The 19,764-nt window shown below is 38.7% G+C and overlaps 1 protein-coding gene across 4 annotated transcripts in view; it reads right to left on the reverse strand.

Moving 5' to 3' along the window:
* Positions 1–17,161, reverse strand: part of LOC135943356 (paired box protein Pax-6-like) — a 58,582-nt gene extending 41,421 nt beyond the window's left edge. The window contains exons 1-2 of one of the 4 annotated variants that reach the window (XM_065489846.1): positions 17,023–17,161; positions 261–398 (exon numbers count right to left, since the gene is read on the reverse strand). In XM_065489846.1, the coding sequence (XP_065345918.1) occupies positions 261–345 (85 nt within the window). In that variant the 5' untranslated portion in view covers positions 346–398; positions 17,023–17,161. Of the gene's footprint in view, positions 1–260; positions 399–2,871; positions 3,144–17,022 lie in introns of those variants that run through there. The other 3 variants (XM_065489845.1, XM_065489848.1, XM_065489849.1) reach the window with 3 other exon arrangements.
* Positions 17,162–19,764: the final 2,603 nt, after the last annotated feature.

The following is a 19,764-nucleotide window of genomic DNA, read 5'->3' on the forward strand; positions in this document are numbered from 1 at the left end:
CGCTCTGAATTCAGAAGCGACTAAATCAATTTTGACAAAGTGTTTGTAAACAAAAGGAGTATTCCGCGAATTAATTAATAATCGTAAAATAAATAATCCTAAAATAATATATACATCACGCGCGTCTATCGATAATTATGACTTTATGATTTTCAATATATACTCTAGCTTTTTCAAACTGATATCACTTTCCTGTTAACATCCTGCTTTGATGAGAGCGGAGTTAATGAAATGAAGATATAACGCGTTGATTTGCTTACCTTTGTGCGGCATGTCGTCGACAGAGGCCGGCGGCCACACCCCGGCAGCAGCGGCGGCAACTGCGGCCGCGGCTACCGAGCTCATCTGCTGCGATGGCAGAATGGTGACCAAAGCGCATGCAACCTATGCCTCCCGCCCTGAAAAAAATCAAGAAATAAATCAAATTAGTGTCTAACTCAAGTATGTTCAATAGCAATCTGATAATGACATATAGGAGCGTTGAAATAATAAAGTACCGATTGTGAGCCTACTAAATTCAAAAATTCCAACCAACACATATAATACATACACATGATAAAAAAATTATGTACTGTGGTGTTTTTTCCAACCTAAAAATACCACGAATCAAAAATTAAATTCTTGGATAAATTTTATATTTAAACGGACAAATTCCTAGAAAGAAGAATAATAGCGGGTGATCGAACTCCCCAAATATACATTCGAAAAAATATAATATATGGTTTATTACATAAAACATAAAACTGAACAATTTATCCTAAAAACTGCAATGATTCATTCGACTTATTACACTTTGAGATTAACGCTTGTGAGTAAAATGTTTGATTTCGAGGAAAGTTTGAAATGTTGTAAGGCGCCTAATAATATCAATTTTAAAATGCGTGTATAGTCCAAAAGTAACAGTCAATTGATTTAGAAACGCCGCCCGGCGTTTACTTAAGAGCAATATGAGTCACACACTGTTCCAAAGAACCCTATATACAGCGTGAGAAAAGAGGAAGGAAACAATTTTACAAACATAAATAGTGTGGTAAGTTTAATTTTTAGGAGTGTTAGACCGCGTCTTAGGAAAGTTTTGAGTTGTTATAAAATTGTCAAATATATTGAAACATTTTTTTACTTTGACTCTTTTGGAGAACATATTTTTTTGAGTGGCAACAATTCTAATAAAAGGTATATTTCCGTTTCATAACCACATTAATGTTGGATCAATAAGCAAAATGTGAGAAAGCTGCGGTTGCTGACCTATCACCCTCTCTTCTGGTTTCTTCAATGAACGAAGAATGAACCCATCGATAAAATCAAGGATTACTTACTTAAGTCCTGTTAGGATTGTATATATGCCCCAAACATTGACAGTTACAGTTTAACTAAAAAAAGCTCTAGTTGTCTCCGTCAGCTGATTCAAAATAAATTAAATAATGAACTACGGATATATTAATTAAAGTGAACAGTTAATTTTCTGCTTAAACGATTAATTTCTAAAAAAAATCCTTCATTCAATGCTATTACTGAATATAAATTAAATTACTGGTACAAAAATCCGAGGGGAACCAAAATTTTACAGCTACCATACAAGGATTATATTGCAGGCGGTATATGGCAAGCCAATTGAGCGTTAATTAACCAAGCTGCGTTAAGTTGTGAATAAGACAAGCGGAGAGAGTATGTGCGCGGGGCAAGTTGAGAGTGTCTGCCTTTTAATTAATTTGCACAAGTGCGTACGTGCCTCCTTTTGTAAAGTGTCATTTTGCACATAAGCATTCAAATTAAGGCTTGGAATTGCGCGCACATCCCATTCACACTCGGCGACTCGAGTGCTGTGCGAGGAGAAGGCGCACGTTTGCTTCCAGAAAGGGTCTGCGTGCATCTCTCCGCTCTCGAACCAACCCTCGCACGGTAATTAGTATTTACCTCGGCTGGTAAACAAGTCAACAGCTGAGAGGATATAAAAGGGGTAATGAATTCGAGCAAAGCAAACGTCTTGTTTAAAAAAGCCACGACGCCTTTTATACGCACTAAACATTATTTGTTTCCCTGTCGCAATTGTGGAGGGTTTTTTTTTTAAATTATATTGGCGGTAATTAGGTGAAAAATTTTGTGAAGGAATTGTTAAATGACGCGCTTCATTTTGGGAAATAGGTATTCCCAGCATTTTTTTAATACTTGAATCGGATATCAGATTTTTTGTTTTAAATTTTGAAAATCTTAGATTAAAATTGAAAGATCCACCTTTTAAAATGACGATATTAAATCGCACAAAAATTAAATGCAACTGAGGCTTTAAATTAATATTATCACTACACATATAAATTAATTTGAAGGTATTATATATATATATATATATATATATATATATATATATATATATCCGTTTCTTAGTGATTTAAGAGTAAATTTATTCCGGTTGCTACCAGTTTCCAACTGCATCATGGATATTATTTGGATCCATTGATGGAGCTAATTAAACCAACCAATAACAAACTCAACAAAATTCTTATACTCTTAAGAAATAAGTTTTTGTCTGATTGAGAGCTTAATTGCTTCTAATTTAACTTATAGCTAGAGTGGCAAAAATACTGAGTTCCGGCTGTGTGAGAAAATATATGCATGTTTTGGGGGAATTGAAGAAAATTTTGCCTTTCAGGAGAAAAAAATCGCAAAATTTGCATTGAATGGAGCAAAAATTCAGACTCTTGATTGGTAATTAATAGTTCGGAGGTAGTAATCATACACTCTGACGATTGGGAATTAACACCCTCATTTCATCAAAATAAATAATATTTTTCCTTTTTTTTTGAAGAAAACTTTCTGAAAAAAAAAAATCACAACAGAAGTGAACAAGCCGTGGTATAAGCTATGGGTACTCACCGCGCGATTTCGCTGCGACAGTCCGCCCTCGCGGAACAACCACCGTCAAGGGAAAGTGTTCTTGAGCTCGCTTTTAAGTCAAAGTGTGTACTTTCGGGAAGGCGCCTCGGACCAACCAGCGGAGCCACTTGCACACGTGCTTGGCACGCCGGACGCGATCTGCACAAGGGCTGTTTACTCCAAGGAAAGTTATCGAGATCTGTGACGGCGCGGTTGCGTGCCTTGGACCGGCGAGGAGGCGACAAATGCCAGGGCGGGGCCTCGCAGCCGCCAAGCCAATGAAGACTCTGCAGGCCGGCCCACACTCCCGAAGCCGGCTATCGTTATGCCATTGATTCGAGCCGAGGGTGCACTCATGCGGAAGGGGATGCATAGAGGGCGCACCGGCGCACGCAGCCTTCGTCGCGAGTCCGTCGGAGGGAGGCACCGAGTGGCGCCTTGAGACGATGAACCAGATGAAGAGAGATAAAGATTGCACCCTGCCCTGAGAGTCTTGGAGAGAGGCGTTATTTTGAGTATTGGTGCTCAGTGCAAAAAACCATTTAACGACCGGCAAGGGAGACACCATACCCGTGCAAATGCATTTTAATTGTAATTTTTACGAGCAAAAATTAGCTTCGATGAGGTTGCCAGCCACATTGTTGCTTCAGTAATAAATGTTCCTGCAGTGCCATCCGGTGCCATCAAAACTCGTTAAAGAAGTTTCGTTTGCTTTAATGAATCCGTAGAACAGAAGTTTGCAGGAAGCAGTGAGAAGGATCGTATACCAGATCTTGAATGGACTGTCGATTATAATTATCAATGTCAACAACGGATAAATCGCAATATAATTTATAAATTATGTTGAAGGTTTGCCTTCAAATTAAAATCGCTGAGAACTGGTTTGATGAAAATCACATGAAATTAATTTCAACTCTTTTTTATTCATCTTTCAAATTTTTAATTTCTTGGAAGCTGATGGGCATGAAAATGATTAAATTTGGCATTTCACCGTCGGGTGTATTATTTTGCAGTCAAAATATTGTTTAGTTGAAATTTTTAAGTAAAAATTAATGATAATTAAAGATTATATGGAAGGAAAATCATCTCACACTCAAAGCTTTGTTTTTCTCACGTACGCACCCTTTATACACAGCCAAATATGCCATTCGAACGGAGTCTTGCAGGCACTTCAAAGTGCAGGGCAGCAGCTCAAAAGGACTCTTTTGTGTCAAGCACGCCATTTATTAAAGCGTTTAATGTAATCCGGTGGACAGCTAATTGAGAGAGGATTCTGAGTTGACGCGTTCGGCGCGCACAAAGCTGCGAGCACACACAAAAACGGGCGGCATCAACTCATTCGTGGCGCACGGACGGCAGCAGATGAAATATATTCTTTAAAGTAACTGTTACACGTTTTGAAAAAGCCACATGTGTAAAGCAAAAGGGTGCTAAAGGGGGGTGAATCATCATAATCAGCCTCTGCTCGAGAGAGCACGATATATATATTTTATTTCCATCCCTTTCCAACGCATCAGGACGAGAGCGACTGCGACGCCAGCCTCATCATTATAAAGTACCCCCCTAGAAAAGCAAGCTTTTGCGACTCACCCTCATTCTCTATCATCACCAATCCTTGCACACCCACCCTGCGCCAGCGAGGAACCATTGGAGCGGATTTAATTCAATGCCGTGACGTCAGATTTTATCATTAAACGCTGCCCGCCAGTCGTTGTTCTCAAAAATTTTTCGAATCTTCTCTCGATAAATTTCAAGTTCAACTTATTAGCAATGGCACGATTTGATGGCTATACTGTTGAAAATTATAGGATAATAAGTAAAGAAAATATCAAATTATATGGCTCGATGGTCTATATGACATTGATTTGTGTTGTTCTCAAATCAGTGGTTTGTGTGTATACAAAGCATTTTTTTTTAAATTGAAGAAAAATGTTTAATACTGATCTAAATATGAGACTGTAATTTGATGTTGTCTATAGAAATCAATCGAATCAATGGTTCAATGATTTTTTCTAATTGGATTTAATGGGTTAATGTGTCATCTATCCATTTTTATCTACTTGACTGTAAGATTTACTATCAAGTTTGAATTAATAATTCTACGCAAAACCATACACTTTTTACGACCAAAAATATTTTTTGACTAAAAAACGAGCGTCTCCTTTATTTTTCTGTTAAGTGACAATTTCACGGGTGTAATAAATTTTAGACATTTTATATCCGGAAAAATCGGGCATAAATCTTTCATGGAATTAAATGAGACATTTATACTCCTCCAATTAGTCGTCCAGAAAATCGGACCCAATTTCATGACTGTTAATAAAACGTGAAGAATCAAAAATGAAAGATTAGCTAAAGGCATTTTAATTTTACAGCAAAATATAAGCTCGTAAAAGTTGCATAAAATGGATGAAAATCTGCGAGGAAAAATTTATTTCATGACAGGTTTTTTTTACTTATAACAGCCAAAAACCATTTATAAAACGATAAAATCTTAACAAGTTCCATTTTTAAATTTAAAATTGATTGGCCGGTGATGTTTAATTTAAAAATTTAATACAACTTTTTGTGCAATATAAATTAATTTTTATTTTGCCATCAAAATCATTTCAGCGTGCATATCCGACTCTGGTTCAGCCTCAGCGCATTTCCACAAGCTGAATAAAAGGCTCATTTCACGCCGATTATACCAAGTGAGCAGAGATTTGTGACGTCGCGAGGCCTTTCCGCCGAAGAGACCTGGCTGCTGCCGCACTATTCGCACCCCTCGCCCCGGCAGAGAAGGAAAGAGCAGCGGCAAAACGCTCGCGCACGCATATGCTGTAATTTATGTGGAGCGAATTAAACCGGCACTTCCTGCGGCAGTTAGCGCCGCGGTTTTGATATCAGCACTGCTGGGAGGAGTCTCTTTCTCTCTCTATGTACACTGCTCTCATCGCATACATGTGCAAATCCCGCCCCGCTGCAAAAGCACTCGCCGCCACGCCCCACCGAACACCAATATTGTACAGTCTAACGAGTGCAATTGAACACAAAATTTATCAAAAAGTGAGCAAAAATTTCGCATGGTTAGGAACTGAAAAACGAGAATATTTGAAACCTCAAAATCAATTGATCAATTTATTGGTTAGAGTTTTTTGCTAACGATATATCACAAAATTTAATAAAACCCATCCACGTATGATAAAAACTCTCATTTCATGTTTGTTAAATCAAGATGTCGAAATTTCCATGAGTACAGTTTTTTATAAATTGCTTCAGGGTATTTTTTTTCAGCGTGAGAAATCATTAAATATGTTTAAACAAGTGTAATTTTATATTAACAATGTTACATAAGCTCTCAAATCGTTACTATAACCAAGAGAACCGTAATATCACGGAAATAGACTGTGGTTATTCCGAGATTTAAAATAAAAATATTTAATTTTATAATCATATAAATCTTGCTTATTTTCTGTGTTAATTTTTGTAAGCTCTTTAGAAAACTCGCAAAAATATTAGTCGCCTTAAATTCATAGTCTTTTAAATTCCATGCAAAGAAAAAAGCCAGGAAAAATTCTAAACAGCAAAAATTGGTAAACTAGACAAAATTTATGAAAAAAGATGGAAAATGTAATGACTCTCCTTGCGCGGAAATAAAACCATGGACGGCAAGATGAAATTTTTAAGAGAAAAAAGTTCTCACGTCTCTATTACCATTAATCTGTTTAAAAATCATTTCTTAAATTGACATTCTGGATGCCTTTGGAGATAAAATTTAAAACCATTGCAACTACAATTTTCGGCAGTTATTTTTAATCAATGTGGCAGAAAACTTCACCATGATTATATTAATTTCAAGAAAAAAGTGCTGTTGTGCCAAACACCTTGCTCTCTGCTCTGTCGATAACTCACAACTTGCATTTAATATGAAAAAACTAAACAAAATGCTTTTGCGTTTGATAAGTACATTATTACTCGTTCGGATTTTTGTCAAACTCAAGATACACTTCCTGGTTTGTAAATGATATTGATAGCTCAACATTTTCGAATCCCTTTATGAGAGTTTCAATCACAAAAGCTTCACGGATTCCCTCTATACATAGTGGCCGGAGCAGTTGTCCCATTAATCGGTCAAACATGCCACTAGCAAAATGACTTTAAATAAAAACTTGCGAAAGAGTTGGACGTGTGCAGTTTTAATAAAGTGGGCAAATAAATTCATTAGGAGAGCGGCACGTCGGTTGGCAGCGAGAATTATGTTCTGCTGGGTGCAAAGTAAAAATGACGCGAGCCGTGATAAGCAAAAAGCATCGGCCAACCGCGCGCGCACAAACAAGTTGGTCTGCTAGCACGACGCGAGATTTATGTTGAAAAGAGGGCTGCTCGGCCCAATGCACACGCCACGTAAATCTCACGCGCACTCGGCCTGGAGTTAAAGGCAAATTTATTGCAGGTGACACTCGATTGTCATAGCAAACGCCCGGGGCTTCTCATTCTCTTGAAATTCGCTTTCCTTTTTTCGGTACAAGCCGCACCAAAGCTTAGAAATTTTTTATTTCATAAGAAATTTTGCGTCTCTGCCAGCAGGTTTTACTTAAATCTAACAGAAGAACCTTGAAGAACTGAGGAATAATTTTGTCATCATTTATCTTCACGCATCCAGCATTGATTATGATTGTAATAAAGATTAAAAAATAAGAACAACAAAAATTATGATAGTTTATATAGTGTTTTAGTTAATCTTCTATTTGCTTATTAACGTTGGATTTTTCTAAAACAAATGACAGATTATTTGGTCCCCTAATTTATCTGTCTATTCTTAGTGACAGAGTTTTCGGTTTCATATATAAAGTTCGATAGTAAATATTTACATAATGACACCCGCAAGGTTAAACTATCAGACTTCCGTACAAATTAAAGCATTTAGAAAGTCGCAAGAGTGAAATGCACGAGAAATAAAAAATCTATACATAAAAAGTTGTTGTTTTGTTATGAATCAATGTTGAAAATTGTCGTGGTGAAGTAATATCTTGAGGCAAACATACTTTTAGTGGACAACCAATGTTTAATTGGGTATTTTATTTATTTCCTGGGTGGTCAACCTTATCCTTATACTGTGCTCTATTTAGTCATATTCTCATCAAAGAGATGTCAGTGGGTCAGTGACACCAAAGAATTTTTTTATTCATCTTGCGATATTTCGGATCATTTTGTGTGAAGTTACTTGCGGCATTTAAATAATGATGAGAATATCAAAACGCTATTTATTACTAATAACCACATTTGAATCACTTGTATTGCCTCGTAAAACTCAGCAGGCCTAATTAATGTCTTAAAAATTATTTTCTATCTATATCAAAGATTTTGAGCACAGCACATTTTGGCGTTGGAATTGAAATTGAAATATAATTTGAAAAATGCCATTTATCTGGAATAAATTCCAAAAAAGCAGCCTAAAATCAACTATACAGATTAATTTGAAGAACTACTATCACAGGATTTAAAGAAAGTCCACCCTAATTCTTTAAAAGAAAAATTAAAATATCGTTATATTTTCATTGTGTCTGCGCCAAATACTCGTTATTCAAATTAACAACTCCTTGTTACAAGAATTTGTGTGTTTTTTGTCTGAACTGATTATCTGGTAAAAAAGGTTAATGAGAATTACCACTACCCTGCATTTTATACACATAAAAAAAGGAAATTCAATAATAAATTCAAATTTTACACTTTTATTATTTATACCGTAAATGATGCAACAAGAAAAGGGGACAGCTCGATGATCAAAATATTTTTCTTCGATTATCGAAAACTGAATAGAAAAGTTGAATCCAAAGTTAATAAGACTTGAAATCACGTTCAAATACTTGGAAATGACTTCTTAGATGATCTTCATTTTTAACTTTTTAAGACCACACAATATATATTTATTTGACGACGACGAAGTTTTTTTCAGTTATTTTTAATGGTAATACACGGAAGTTGTTTGATAAATTGTTGCTCTCAACAACACTTCCAAAAAAGGTGGAAATCGGAAATAATTTCAAAAACTAATGGCATTCCAAAAGGTCGTGAGAACGTTTTCAAAAATTGTGTTACCTTGTTGTCGGATTAGGGGAGGGTTGGACGAAAAGCATTTCCTTGTTTCAACCGAATGAGGATTTAACCAAGAGGAAGAGTTACATTATTTGTCCCAAATCGTTTTCTCAGTGAAGTCTGGATCATATGACAAAAATTGTGCACTGAATTTAAAAATGCGTTTCAAATCCATCGAATCATTTTGATAATATATATAGGAATTTTCAAATGAAACCTACAAGTTTTTAAGAGTCGCTATGCGTGGATATTGCCTCTCTTGCCATGAAATCACATATCGCACACCCATCACTTTTGCTACTCGCGTCTGCATTTTCATGCTGCTTGGAATTGAGTATAGAGAACGCACATAAACAGCCCTATACACTGCGTATACAGCACAATCGTGTGCTCGCTAGTGGTGTGGTGCTTTTGATAAAATATGCCGTAATAACGCTTTGGCGCTTATCGCACTCGCAGACACGTGGCCGGGCCATGTAATAAACGCGCTTATCCGCAATCAAACCCAGTCAGCATGCAGCGGCCCTTTGTTCCCCATTTGAGCGGCGTTCGACCCCCTTCATCCCTCCCTCAGCTCACAGCGTAACCGGCGTTGCTTTAATTACTCTCTCAAATATTTCGGACCGAACGCCGCGTGCGCGAAATCACTGCTTTTCCTTTGAAATTCGCGCGCGCGTGTGTGAGCAGTTTTCATAAAAATTTTCAACCCGCTAGCTTATTACACGCACTGCATTTTTGCTTTTGTTCCGCGGGAATTCATATATTAAATTTTCTCAGCAATGCGTAGCAGCAAGTTAGTAATAAATTGATAGATTTGGGGTCGTTTTTATTTCTTTGTCAAATGTTTCGTTTGTGTTCAAATTAATTTTATTACAAAAGTGTCAGAAAGTCAAATTAATGGTTCGTTTCAAGCTATATATTAATTCCGTGTTGAGTTAATTTTGAAAGTATATACACACAGTGTCTGGTCAGGACTTGATTTTTTAAAGAACAAAGAACATTGTATGTGCTCGAGTCATTTCGTAATGCAACAATTTAACAATGTCAATAATCAACAAAATAAATAATTCAAATGTTATGAGAACTATATGTTCCTTAAGAACGAAAATTACTAGATTGCATATCAGCAAAGCGAGCCAACATGTGGAAAACCTAAGATAATCGCTCCAGTTATATTATACTTTTTAACATCAACAATAACGATCGTGTTCAAAACGATTTGGATCATTTGAGAGACACATTTTGCTAATTCAACATATCAGCTTTTATCCACCCCCTAACATTTAACACCACTCCAGACGCAAAGAATCGGAATTTATACCTTTGTGACGCTCACTCCATTCATGATTACTATTTATCATTCGGCCAATTTCCTTCTCAAGAGACGCGCGAGTCCATAATGAACAAAAGAATGCACTTTCAATCGGAGTGCACCAGTGGTAAAAACGCGCGCTTCTCGGCCAGCCAGAGCACATCTGGGGATATTTTGATATCTGTGAAGGGCATTTTTATTCGAGGTTCATTCTTCACCATGAAGAATAGCGAACGATGTTGACCCTTGAATTTGGCAAATCCCCTCTATACGTGCTCGCGGCTTGCATGTCATATATATTTCCAATAAAAAGAGATCCCGTCGGGATCCATTGAGAGGAGCTATTAAAATACTGCAGAGTGCAGACTGACTGGGAAATTTTTCAACAAATTCGGCCGCTTTTGATATCTGGATGAGAGAGAATATATATGGATTCCTCATATGAGAAGAATCTCATGCGCTATGAATGGACCAGGAGTGTTTGGGGAAAATAAATCCACAAAGAGGTGGAAAATAAGACCTTTCACAGAGGGTGTAGTTTTAACAATGCGCAGGCGGCGTTCTTTGCCCGCTCGCTCGCCAAGAGAGGGAAGAATCGCGCGCGTTTAACAGCTATTTCGATAGTGACACAAGTTAAAAAATACCTTTTGTCGTCGCCTCCTGAATAATGGTTCGGCTCTTCAATACTGCTGCGCTGCGTTACAAGCATCGAACACATTTTTGCGGGATGTGATACATTCTATTAACAGAGATCAGCTCGAGAGATACAAATGAATGTTCACACCTGGGATGTCAGCCGTTCTTTTATTGAATAATAAAACACCGTGTTCGCTGTCATACTTCATGCCACAATGCTTGGCTTTTGAAAATTTTTTTACAGTTTGAAGATAATGTTATTTTAATACATTCCATAAATCATTCCGGGATAACTTTTCTTTAATTTGTGAAGTGCAACCATTACATTTTTCGTTTCAGCAACCTGTTACCAAAGTTAAAATTAAACAAAATTTGTATTTTAAATTTATCTGACGACAGCTGCTCTGTGATTGAATTATTACTAGGGTTGAGTGCTGCAATTGAGTGACTCTTTTAATGTAGAACTGATGCACATAAGTTACGGCACAATATGAGCACGGATGTCAAATTTTTGAAGCCTTTTAATTAAGCTTTATGGCCTTTAAATCGTCTTTCGGGCCTAAAACCATCTAACACTGCCAAAAAACCTCACCCGGAAAGCGCCCTGGGTACACGGTCTATATTTCCGTTCGAAGCATTAAATGATCATTTAACCGGAAAATAAAAAAATAACGTCTTTAAGCTGATTTTGAAATCTTTTATTGGTTTCTAGAACAAGGAAAAATGTGATTACATCATAACAACCTCTCAACGTTTTTTCACGTTTCTCTTTCTATTAAGTCAGTTTTGTACAGATAAGCTCAAGTCTAATCCATAAATTTGAAAAGTCAATAATTTTTAGTTTAATAGACCAAGTTAAGCATGATAAATATTCATCTGACAATGAGGTTAATTTCCTTTCCAAGCTAATAAAGGTTTTTGCTGGACCAAAATCCCATAAAACCATCTGATTTTTACTGGAGAACTCTTTTTGGCAGCAAAAATCATTTAATGAAACTGCACTCCCCCCCCCTGAAAATATAGCAAGGGTAATTGAACACAATAATTATAAAATTGGTTCCAAACTCGTTTAGAAAATAATTTTGCCAGAGAAGAGTCTGTAATTCTCAAAATTCCCAAACGCTGTGCAAGCTTATTTCACAAAATGCGAACAAATCAAAAAATTATCCCCATATTATCAAAAGCCATTCGTGCCTTCCAAAGGGATAAATCATTCTCATTTATGCTTAACCGTCTTAAATTTATTCCACGAGAATTTCAAACCCCTTTTGAACAATATTGGAGCCGTCGATGGCCGTCAATAAACATGCACAAACATTCAACGAAAAGATAGTGGCATCTATACAGCTGAGGCGTATACGCACAATCGAGGCCGTAAACATAGAGCTATGCCGAAAAAGGCCTCCGAACATCACTGCTCATTCATTAACGCCCATGAAATGCAAATGAACATCGCACGCTCAGAGTTATTTCTGCTGACAAGCGGCCATAAAAACTCGACATAAATTATACCCTCGTTCTCTCAATTTGTATGACGACTTGCGAGGGGGGCAGTGCGAGCGTTGATTACAATATTTATGATAATCAGCACTCACATTGGATTAATAATGGCGCTGCTGATGACTTTATATGTGTAAGTACTACAAATGTGACACCCCGCATTCGGGGCGATCTTTTCAGTGTCGATTGGTCACGCTACTCGAGTCAAACCCCGACGACAATCGGGGCCGATTCGTTGCGATCTGATGCTCTCAGTCAGTGTATATTTGCGCCGAAAAGGGGCCGCTTTTAATGTCTCAATCGCAGCGTTGCGCTCCTCACTTTTGTGTGCGATTTGTTTGACGCAAGGGCGGCAAATCGTTCACACTCCTTATAGTTTGTGCAAACGAGATCTGCTGTGGGGCTGCCTTTGTCCATTGTCATGATGATGTGGCTAATTATCGATGCTCTCCGGCGCGAGGCAGATGTGCTGCTGCAGCGTCCTCCCAGCTTTTATCGCTTGTAATTTATGGTTTACACTCGAAAACCGAAATTTTGTTTAATTCCACCTCAGTAACATACTGTTCTGCAACAGATATTTCCTCCGTTTAACTTCGAGATTTCATTTTAACTCTGGATAGGACCTTCCTTGATGCATCTTTTTGGTCTAACTTTTGATATGAGGAAAAAGTTATCTATATATAGAAACACAACAAACAAAGAATAGAGTGCATTTTTATTTTGTTTTTTCATAATCATTGTTATTTTGTGAAGTTTTTATTTCATTTGACATTTTACTCTCAAAAAATGACGTTTTGTATGAAAAACTGAAAGCAAGGAAAACCTAACAAGCCAACATCTTGGGAAATGCCTAATTGTTTCTTAAATTAGCATTGATTGCAAAATCAAGCAAAAGATCTGCGAACTCACAAATTTAAATATATTAATTAATAGGGTATATCTGCTAATTTTGAATTGAAACCATTGTTGATATTGATAATTTTTGTAATATTACTAATCATTGTTGTTATCTTGTTAAATAATACTATTTGACAAGAATCATATCGTTTTTATTTGATTTACTGGCACAAAGAACTCATCTACATATATACGCACCTTCGATTGAGTAAGCTGTGTGATTTCACGATTTGCCACTTCAGAAAGTGGCAAACACGAGCGGGCGATGGAGTGTGCGATGCACCGAGCACATAAAATCAGAGTGCTCAACACACTTTTCATAAAACTTCATACGTACATTTTCCATCGAAACCGTGTGTGTGTGATGTAATATTCACACGAGTAGGACGAGGAGGAGTTTTCCTTCTTTTCGCTCACTCCCGCGGCACGCTCGTAATTTAAAACTACTGGACTGTGTAACACGTGAATTTTCCGGCGTAACACGCTGATATAATAACGAAGTTACACACAACATTTCTGCCCTTTTCTCCGGCTCTGACGAGCGCGCGAGAGAACTCGCCGGCGTTTATAACATTTGCTCAGCAGCTCACAATGCTCAATTTTAATGCGCTCCGAAATGAATTCATTAAAACGAGAGAGCTGCAGAGAGGGAATCTCTGCTCTCTCTGTTTTTCCATCCGCGTGCGATGATGATATTTAAGTTAATATAAGACTTTCTCTGTGTTCCGTTCCCTGCTGCTCTCTCTCTCTCTCATCAAAATTTCACCCTGCGCGCACCGTGAAAAACACACATGCAAATCTGAGCGAGCGGAGTGTGTGGCATTACATTCGAACGCAGGGGAGTTTTGTTTCCTCGCGAGCAGTGACACGTGCGTAATGTAATTACGCCCACCCTGCTCTTTTTGCCACTTGTTTTTCGCCGTAGATTATACTTAGAACGCACATATGTACCGCGCATGGCGACGAAAGTTCACGTTTCTGCCCCTCCGTGCAGATTTCCGCTTTTAGTTGTTAAACCCTGAAAACAATTTAAAAATTGGGAAAGGAATTTGAGTATAGCGTAAAAAACAACCAATTTTGGTAGGTATTACAGTTGACTTTGAGAATTTAGATTCAAAATTATTTACATTGCGTGGAATCCTGATTTCAGACTAAAACACTAAAAATCTGACTTTTTTTTTTTTTTTTTTTTTTTGCTCTTTTTATCCTTGTCCGTCCGAGGACCGGGAAGGGCGCGCACTGCACTAGCACGAATGCTGAAACCCGGGTCCCAATAACACCGCGAACGGATAACATGGGCGCACCAGGCCGCACAGGGACCCAGCCAACCGAAGGGCCACTTGCCTCTGCACCGAGGACTGCATTGAAACGCTAGACATTCGTCCCGTGAAGCCAAATCACGCATGCTGGAAAGGTGCAAACCAGCAAGTAGCGAGTCGGCGCCGGTGCGCCTCCCAGCCCGTCGAGCAATTTGAGCAATTCGAGTCACTAAACTAACCACTTTTTGCCATCTCTGACATTGGGTAGCCAGTATTAGATCTCCGAACTGCTCAAATACCTCACATTGCTTTGACACTCCTGAGAGTGCCTTAACAATGCGAGCCAACGGGCTGGTTTTATCCTCCAATAAAAAGATTTAACTGGATTATTGTTTCTTGAAGTTTTATGTTTACCGGTATTACCAGACACATTATCTTTACCGTAACATAAACCAGATCTGGTCACAAAAAGGCGTCTAAACCGATTCATTGGCTCACTCCAAAAATATACACACATTTTAGGCGTTATCTGGTTTCGGTAATATAAAATAATTTTGTAATTTAAAATAACAAATAGGGAAAATTTTTCACAACGTTGAGGCTTTATTAAAATTCCAAATATACTTACAGCGCTTTCATCAAATTATAAATTTATAGACTGGATTTTCTATGTGGTAAAACCGCATGAACTCTTCATTAGTAATATGACTCTTAATGAGTTATAAAAAAAGAAAATTCCTACTGGCTTGGGATTGAAATACGTAAGACTTTATTTTTATTATTTATGTATTTATGCGCTACACATGAGTACACATTTCATTCAAGAAGACTAATCAAAACCTTTTCCGCTTTGGCAGCAGTATAGGAAATGTCTTGTTGAAGTAATATTCAATCCGAGGCACTGTATTCATTCACAGAACAGATAAAATGATGGTCAATAAATTTAATCGGTCTGCGAATCATAGCTCGGTGGTGCTGGAAGAGCCACGCCGTTTTCGCGTCGGCAAAAAGCATCAACATTTCACGCTCGATAAACAAAAATATAACGCACACGCCTGTCGCTGGCAAAAAAGGCAGACGTAATGCAGTTTGGAGAGAGCAGTCCTTTCCGAAGTGCATTTCCCGGTACATTCCTTTCGAGCAGCTGCAGACAAATGGGCACACGCGAGTTACGTCCACTCGATTGACCGCCTCGGGAGGTCCGAGGGCAGGCCAACCCGCCTGACTCGCGCGTCGCGGGCGTTGCCTAACAAGCCAGGGGCAAATGATGTGCGAAGCGGCAATTGCCGCACAACAGCGCGAGCCGCCGAAAGTAAGTGCGCGCTGAATCGTCTTTTATTGCCGGGCAAACAATAATAATATTATAGCCGGCGACTAACTCAATTAAGCACGCGTCCAGATTCGATTAAGCACGCAAGATGTTTGTCTAACGAAGCGGAGAGTGGCTGAAAAAGCGCTGCTGCTCCTTGTTCACGGCCAGATGCGTCCGTCCGTGTCGCAAGATTTGCTCCCTTTCTTTTCGCCCACCGCACGCCGATTGATTATTAGCCCGCTACCCCAGATTTTTATTTGCGCCCGCACGGTGCGGAGAAAGTGGATGGAAATGAATGAGCGCAGTGACGGCGCTCGCTGGCAGGGGTTGTTGCCCCTACAGGTGGAAGTAATTTATTTGGGCACCACATTAAGTGGAAACTTAAGGGTGAATATTGTATTAGAGGCCGTGCGCTTTTAAAGACGATATTTTGGCCAAATGTTAAAGGGCCGATCACGGGGCGATGCGTCGCAAAAGGGAAGCAACTTTTTGACGCGATTTACTGCACGGGAAATTTGCTGCTTAAAACGCTTTCACACTTCTTAATTGGTCCGGAAAGCTTGTTCATATATCTCTCTTGCCACGTTTTCGAAAGTTCAAAATTAACAAAATAATGTCAAAAAACGGCCCTTTGCCACGTAAAATTCACTCGATTGTGTCGCAGGAGCAGCCTTCAATGAAGTCCACGGATATTTTCCTTTGATTCAGTAAAGCAGCATTTCTCTTTTTGTAATAGCCTCCAATAATGGATGGAATTTTGGGTATGTCAAGTTTATAATGAGGACCAGATTTGTCGAAGGTAGGGTATAGGTGACGTGGTTTCAGAACATTTCGTCACTTTTTACTCTTTTAATCATATACTCACCAATTGGAACAGTTGGTTATTTTCAACGATCTAGGATAAGGGCCAAAAGAGTGGTTGTCCAGAACAAAAGCGTGCTAGGTAACTTTTATCTTTAAAAATTTGCACTACAATTAGCTGCCCATCCTTTATTGTCTATCACTCAGAGTTAAATGATTCTAAATTGTTAAATTCTTTTTTAGAGTTAAAATGTTATCACAAAATATGGTCGAGAGGAATTATTAAACGATTTTCTTGATATTATAAAGCCGTCATGAAGAAAACAAATAATTTAGAGCAAGAAAATAAATCTTACCTCGATGCAAGGGCAGAATTTCCCGCAAAACTCAGCCGAGTCTGCGGCAAATGCCTTGGCGAGTGTTGTTTCTACTGCTTTTTGGCGCGGGCTGCTGTGCGCTGCGATAACGGATCGAGCCTGTTGCTGGCAGGGCTGCTGGATGCGGTTTAGGACGAGCAGCGATGGCACCAACCCTCGGGGCAGGGCTGCTGCTGTGGTGATCGCTGTGTCGGCCCACTCCTCGACTCCGCTGCGGCCGCCCCTGTTGGTGCGCCGCAAACAACTTTGCGCCAATCTCTCGCTCGTTTCCGCAAATGCCCATGCTCTAAAATAACCGGGCATATCAAATTAAAAAAATTTATATTAACAAATATTTCATGAAACTGTTGTGATTCTTTTGAAAGTGAGCATTTATGACAATAATTAAAACATCCAAATAATTGAACTGGTACCCTTGAAAAAAACACAAGCGTTCAAGTTTACTTTTCATATTCAATTGAATAATTCTATCAACACTTCTTATTTATTTTCTAATTAATGTTTGTGAAGATATTTTATAATTTATTCTCTCGAAAATTTTCAAGCTGTTCTAGCATTCAATATTTTATGGTAAAATTACTTTATTACTGGCATGAAACATATTTTGCTCATTCGGAGGACTCTTCGGAGAAGATATATCCACATTTTCGTCTCGCCAAAAGCCAGAATTCATTGCCACGCCATAAATTTTGCGCCACATTGAACGAAATATTTGATGTATTGAGAGCGTTCCCCACAATGTGTGCGCGTGCTGAAATATAATAATATTCTTTGCCAAAACCGATCGTGTTCGGCGACAGTTTCCATGACAACAAACCAGGCAATCACGCAGAATGAGCCACGGCGGCATCTCTCGCGCAGTTATGCATGATTCATCGTCGTTCCCTGTGCAAAGTCGGCTGTTTATTCATATATCGGAGCGCATATTAGGGCAGGCGCGCGTGCACAGCTCGCGCACTAAAAGCCGATGTGTGTTCCTATCGTGCTTGCAGCTTCTTCCACAGCCAGCAACTGGGGAGAGAAGAATCCGCGTGTCGAGCCACTGGTACCATTTGATTGTTCATGTGAGAATAATTGCGACGCTCATGGGGAGGACTTCAAACATATACATCGTGCGGTGTGTTTGTAAAATTAATTTTTCCCTGTGGTGCACACGATGTTCGAAATTTTTGAAATTCCTAACTTGGTAATCGAGCATGAAGTAAAACTTCTTCCGTGAGTAACATGGTATGTATTGTATATGAGGAAGAAATGTTATTTGTAAAAGAAATTGAGGAATTTTGCAGAAAAAAAAAACTTGACATTTCAGTTAAAAAGTTTATGTTTTCATAATGGTTTCTTTTGAGAGCAGGCCTCAACGTAAAAAGTCTAACTATCTAGTTTTTATATCAATAAATTAATAAGTAAGTAAAATCAAAATTGCAACACATTGCTTTTCTAAGTAACGATATTCTAAATGGATTTGATATGCAAATAAGAGAATTTTACCAATTAATTCTAGACCAGAAATGGTTATCTAACCGTGGTAAAAAATGTTGCGTTTTTACTGTTGTTTATTCTCCATTCACCATAAAAAACAGAATTTTTTATTAGAAATGTGGATAATAACACAAGTTCAGAATGTTCCACTGAAAAATCTGCTTGGTTTGAAATTTTAAGATATTATACGAAATAGGTTGATTTTCTACAGAACAAACTCACCGTGTTTCAAGAGATTCGCAACGCTGCGTACCATCGTTATCCTCAAACTTTGCCGTGATTGAAATTGCCAATTACGTCTTCATCAAAAATCATGATTTTTTTGTTCACAGCTTCATATATCCGTCGTAGAATCAAAAAAGTAATAAAAGAGTCAAAGTCGAAATTTGGCTATACTCCATGACATTTCCAAGGCAACGGCCTCATTAACATGATAACCTTACGTGACGCGACGCTAAAAAACCCACTCTTTTGCAGAGATTACGGGTTAGAGTGGTGCAACGACGTCGGCAGCAAGGAAATAAAATAACGACGGCGGCGGAGACGACGAGAGGACAAAGCTCACTCACAATACAGCAATTGGAGGACTGACAGAAAATCGTAGGAAGCAGCTCGAGAATTATATATTTCATTTTGTTCCTTTCTTTCCTTATGCTGCCTCCGTGCCTCGTCGTCTTCTTTTCACTCGAATGATTTGTCAAACAAGCGGAAAATGAATTTCCCGAGTTAATTTAGGAGAGAAATGGCATCAGTGTATGGGTAGGGCTCCGCTGCCAGCGACATTATAATGTGCTCCTGCTTTCCTCCCACCCCCAGCCGCCTCCGCCGCCGCCGTTTCTCTCTCTCTCTCTCTCTCTCTCGCTCTTCTCCGCCTCTCTCTCTATATATATACGCTGCCGGGATCAATCAGCGAAGAAAGGAATTAACGCACTCTTGCAAAACGTTGATAAGATTAACAACCACTGCGTCTTGGCTGCTCTGCGCCGCTTTGCGACCCCGACGCGTCTAGCTCGTATAAACAGGAAAACGCTCCTCGCCGTTTGTGCCATCTATAGGAGGAGGAGGTGCGTGCAGGAGAGTCGGTGCAAAAAATAAATTGCCGATGGTGCACTCGAGTTCACCCAGAAATAATAAATTTTTCACACTTGCCGCCGGGCTGGTGTGCGTGCTGGCGAGACAAGATAACTACAAGAGCGCGTCGCCTTTTAAAAGGTTAACCCTTATTCATCCACACTGAAAACG

This window comes from Cloeon dipterum, chromosome 4 (assembly GCF_949628265.1).
Source record: "Cloeon dipterum chromosome 4, ieCloDipt1.1, whole genome shotgun sequence".
Taxonomy (NCBI): Eukaryota; Metazoa; Arthropoda; class Insecta; order Ephemeroptera; family Baetidae; genus Cloeon; species Cloeon dipterum.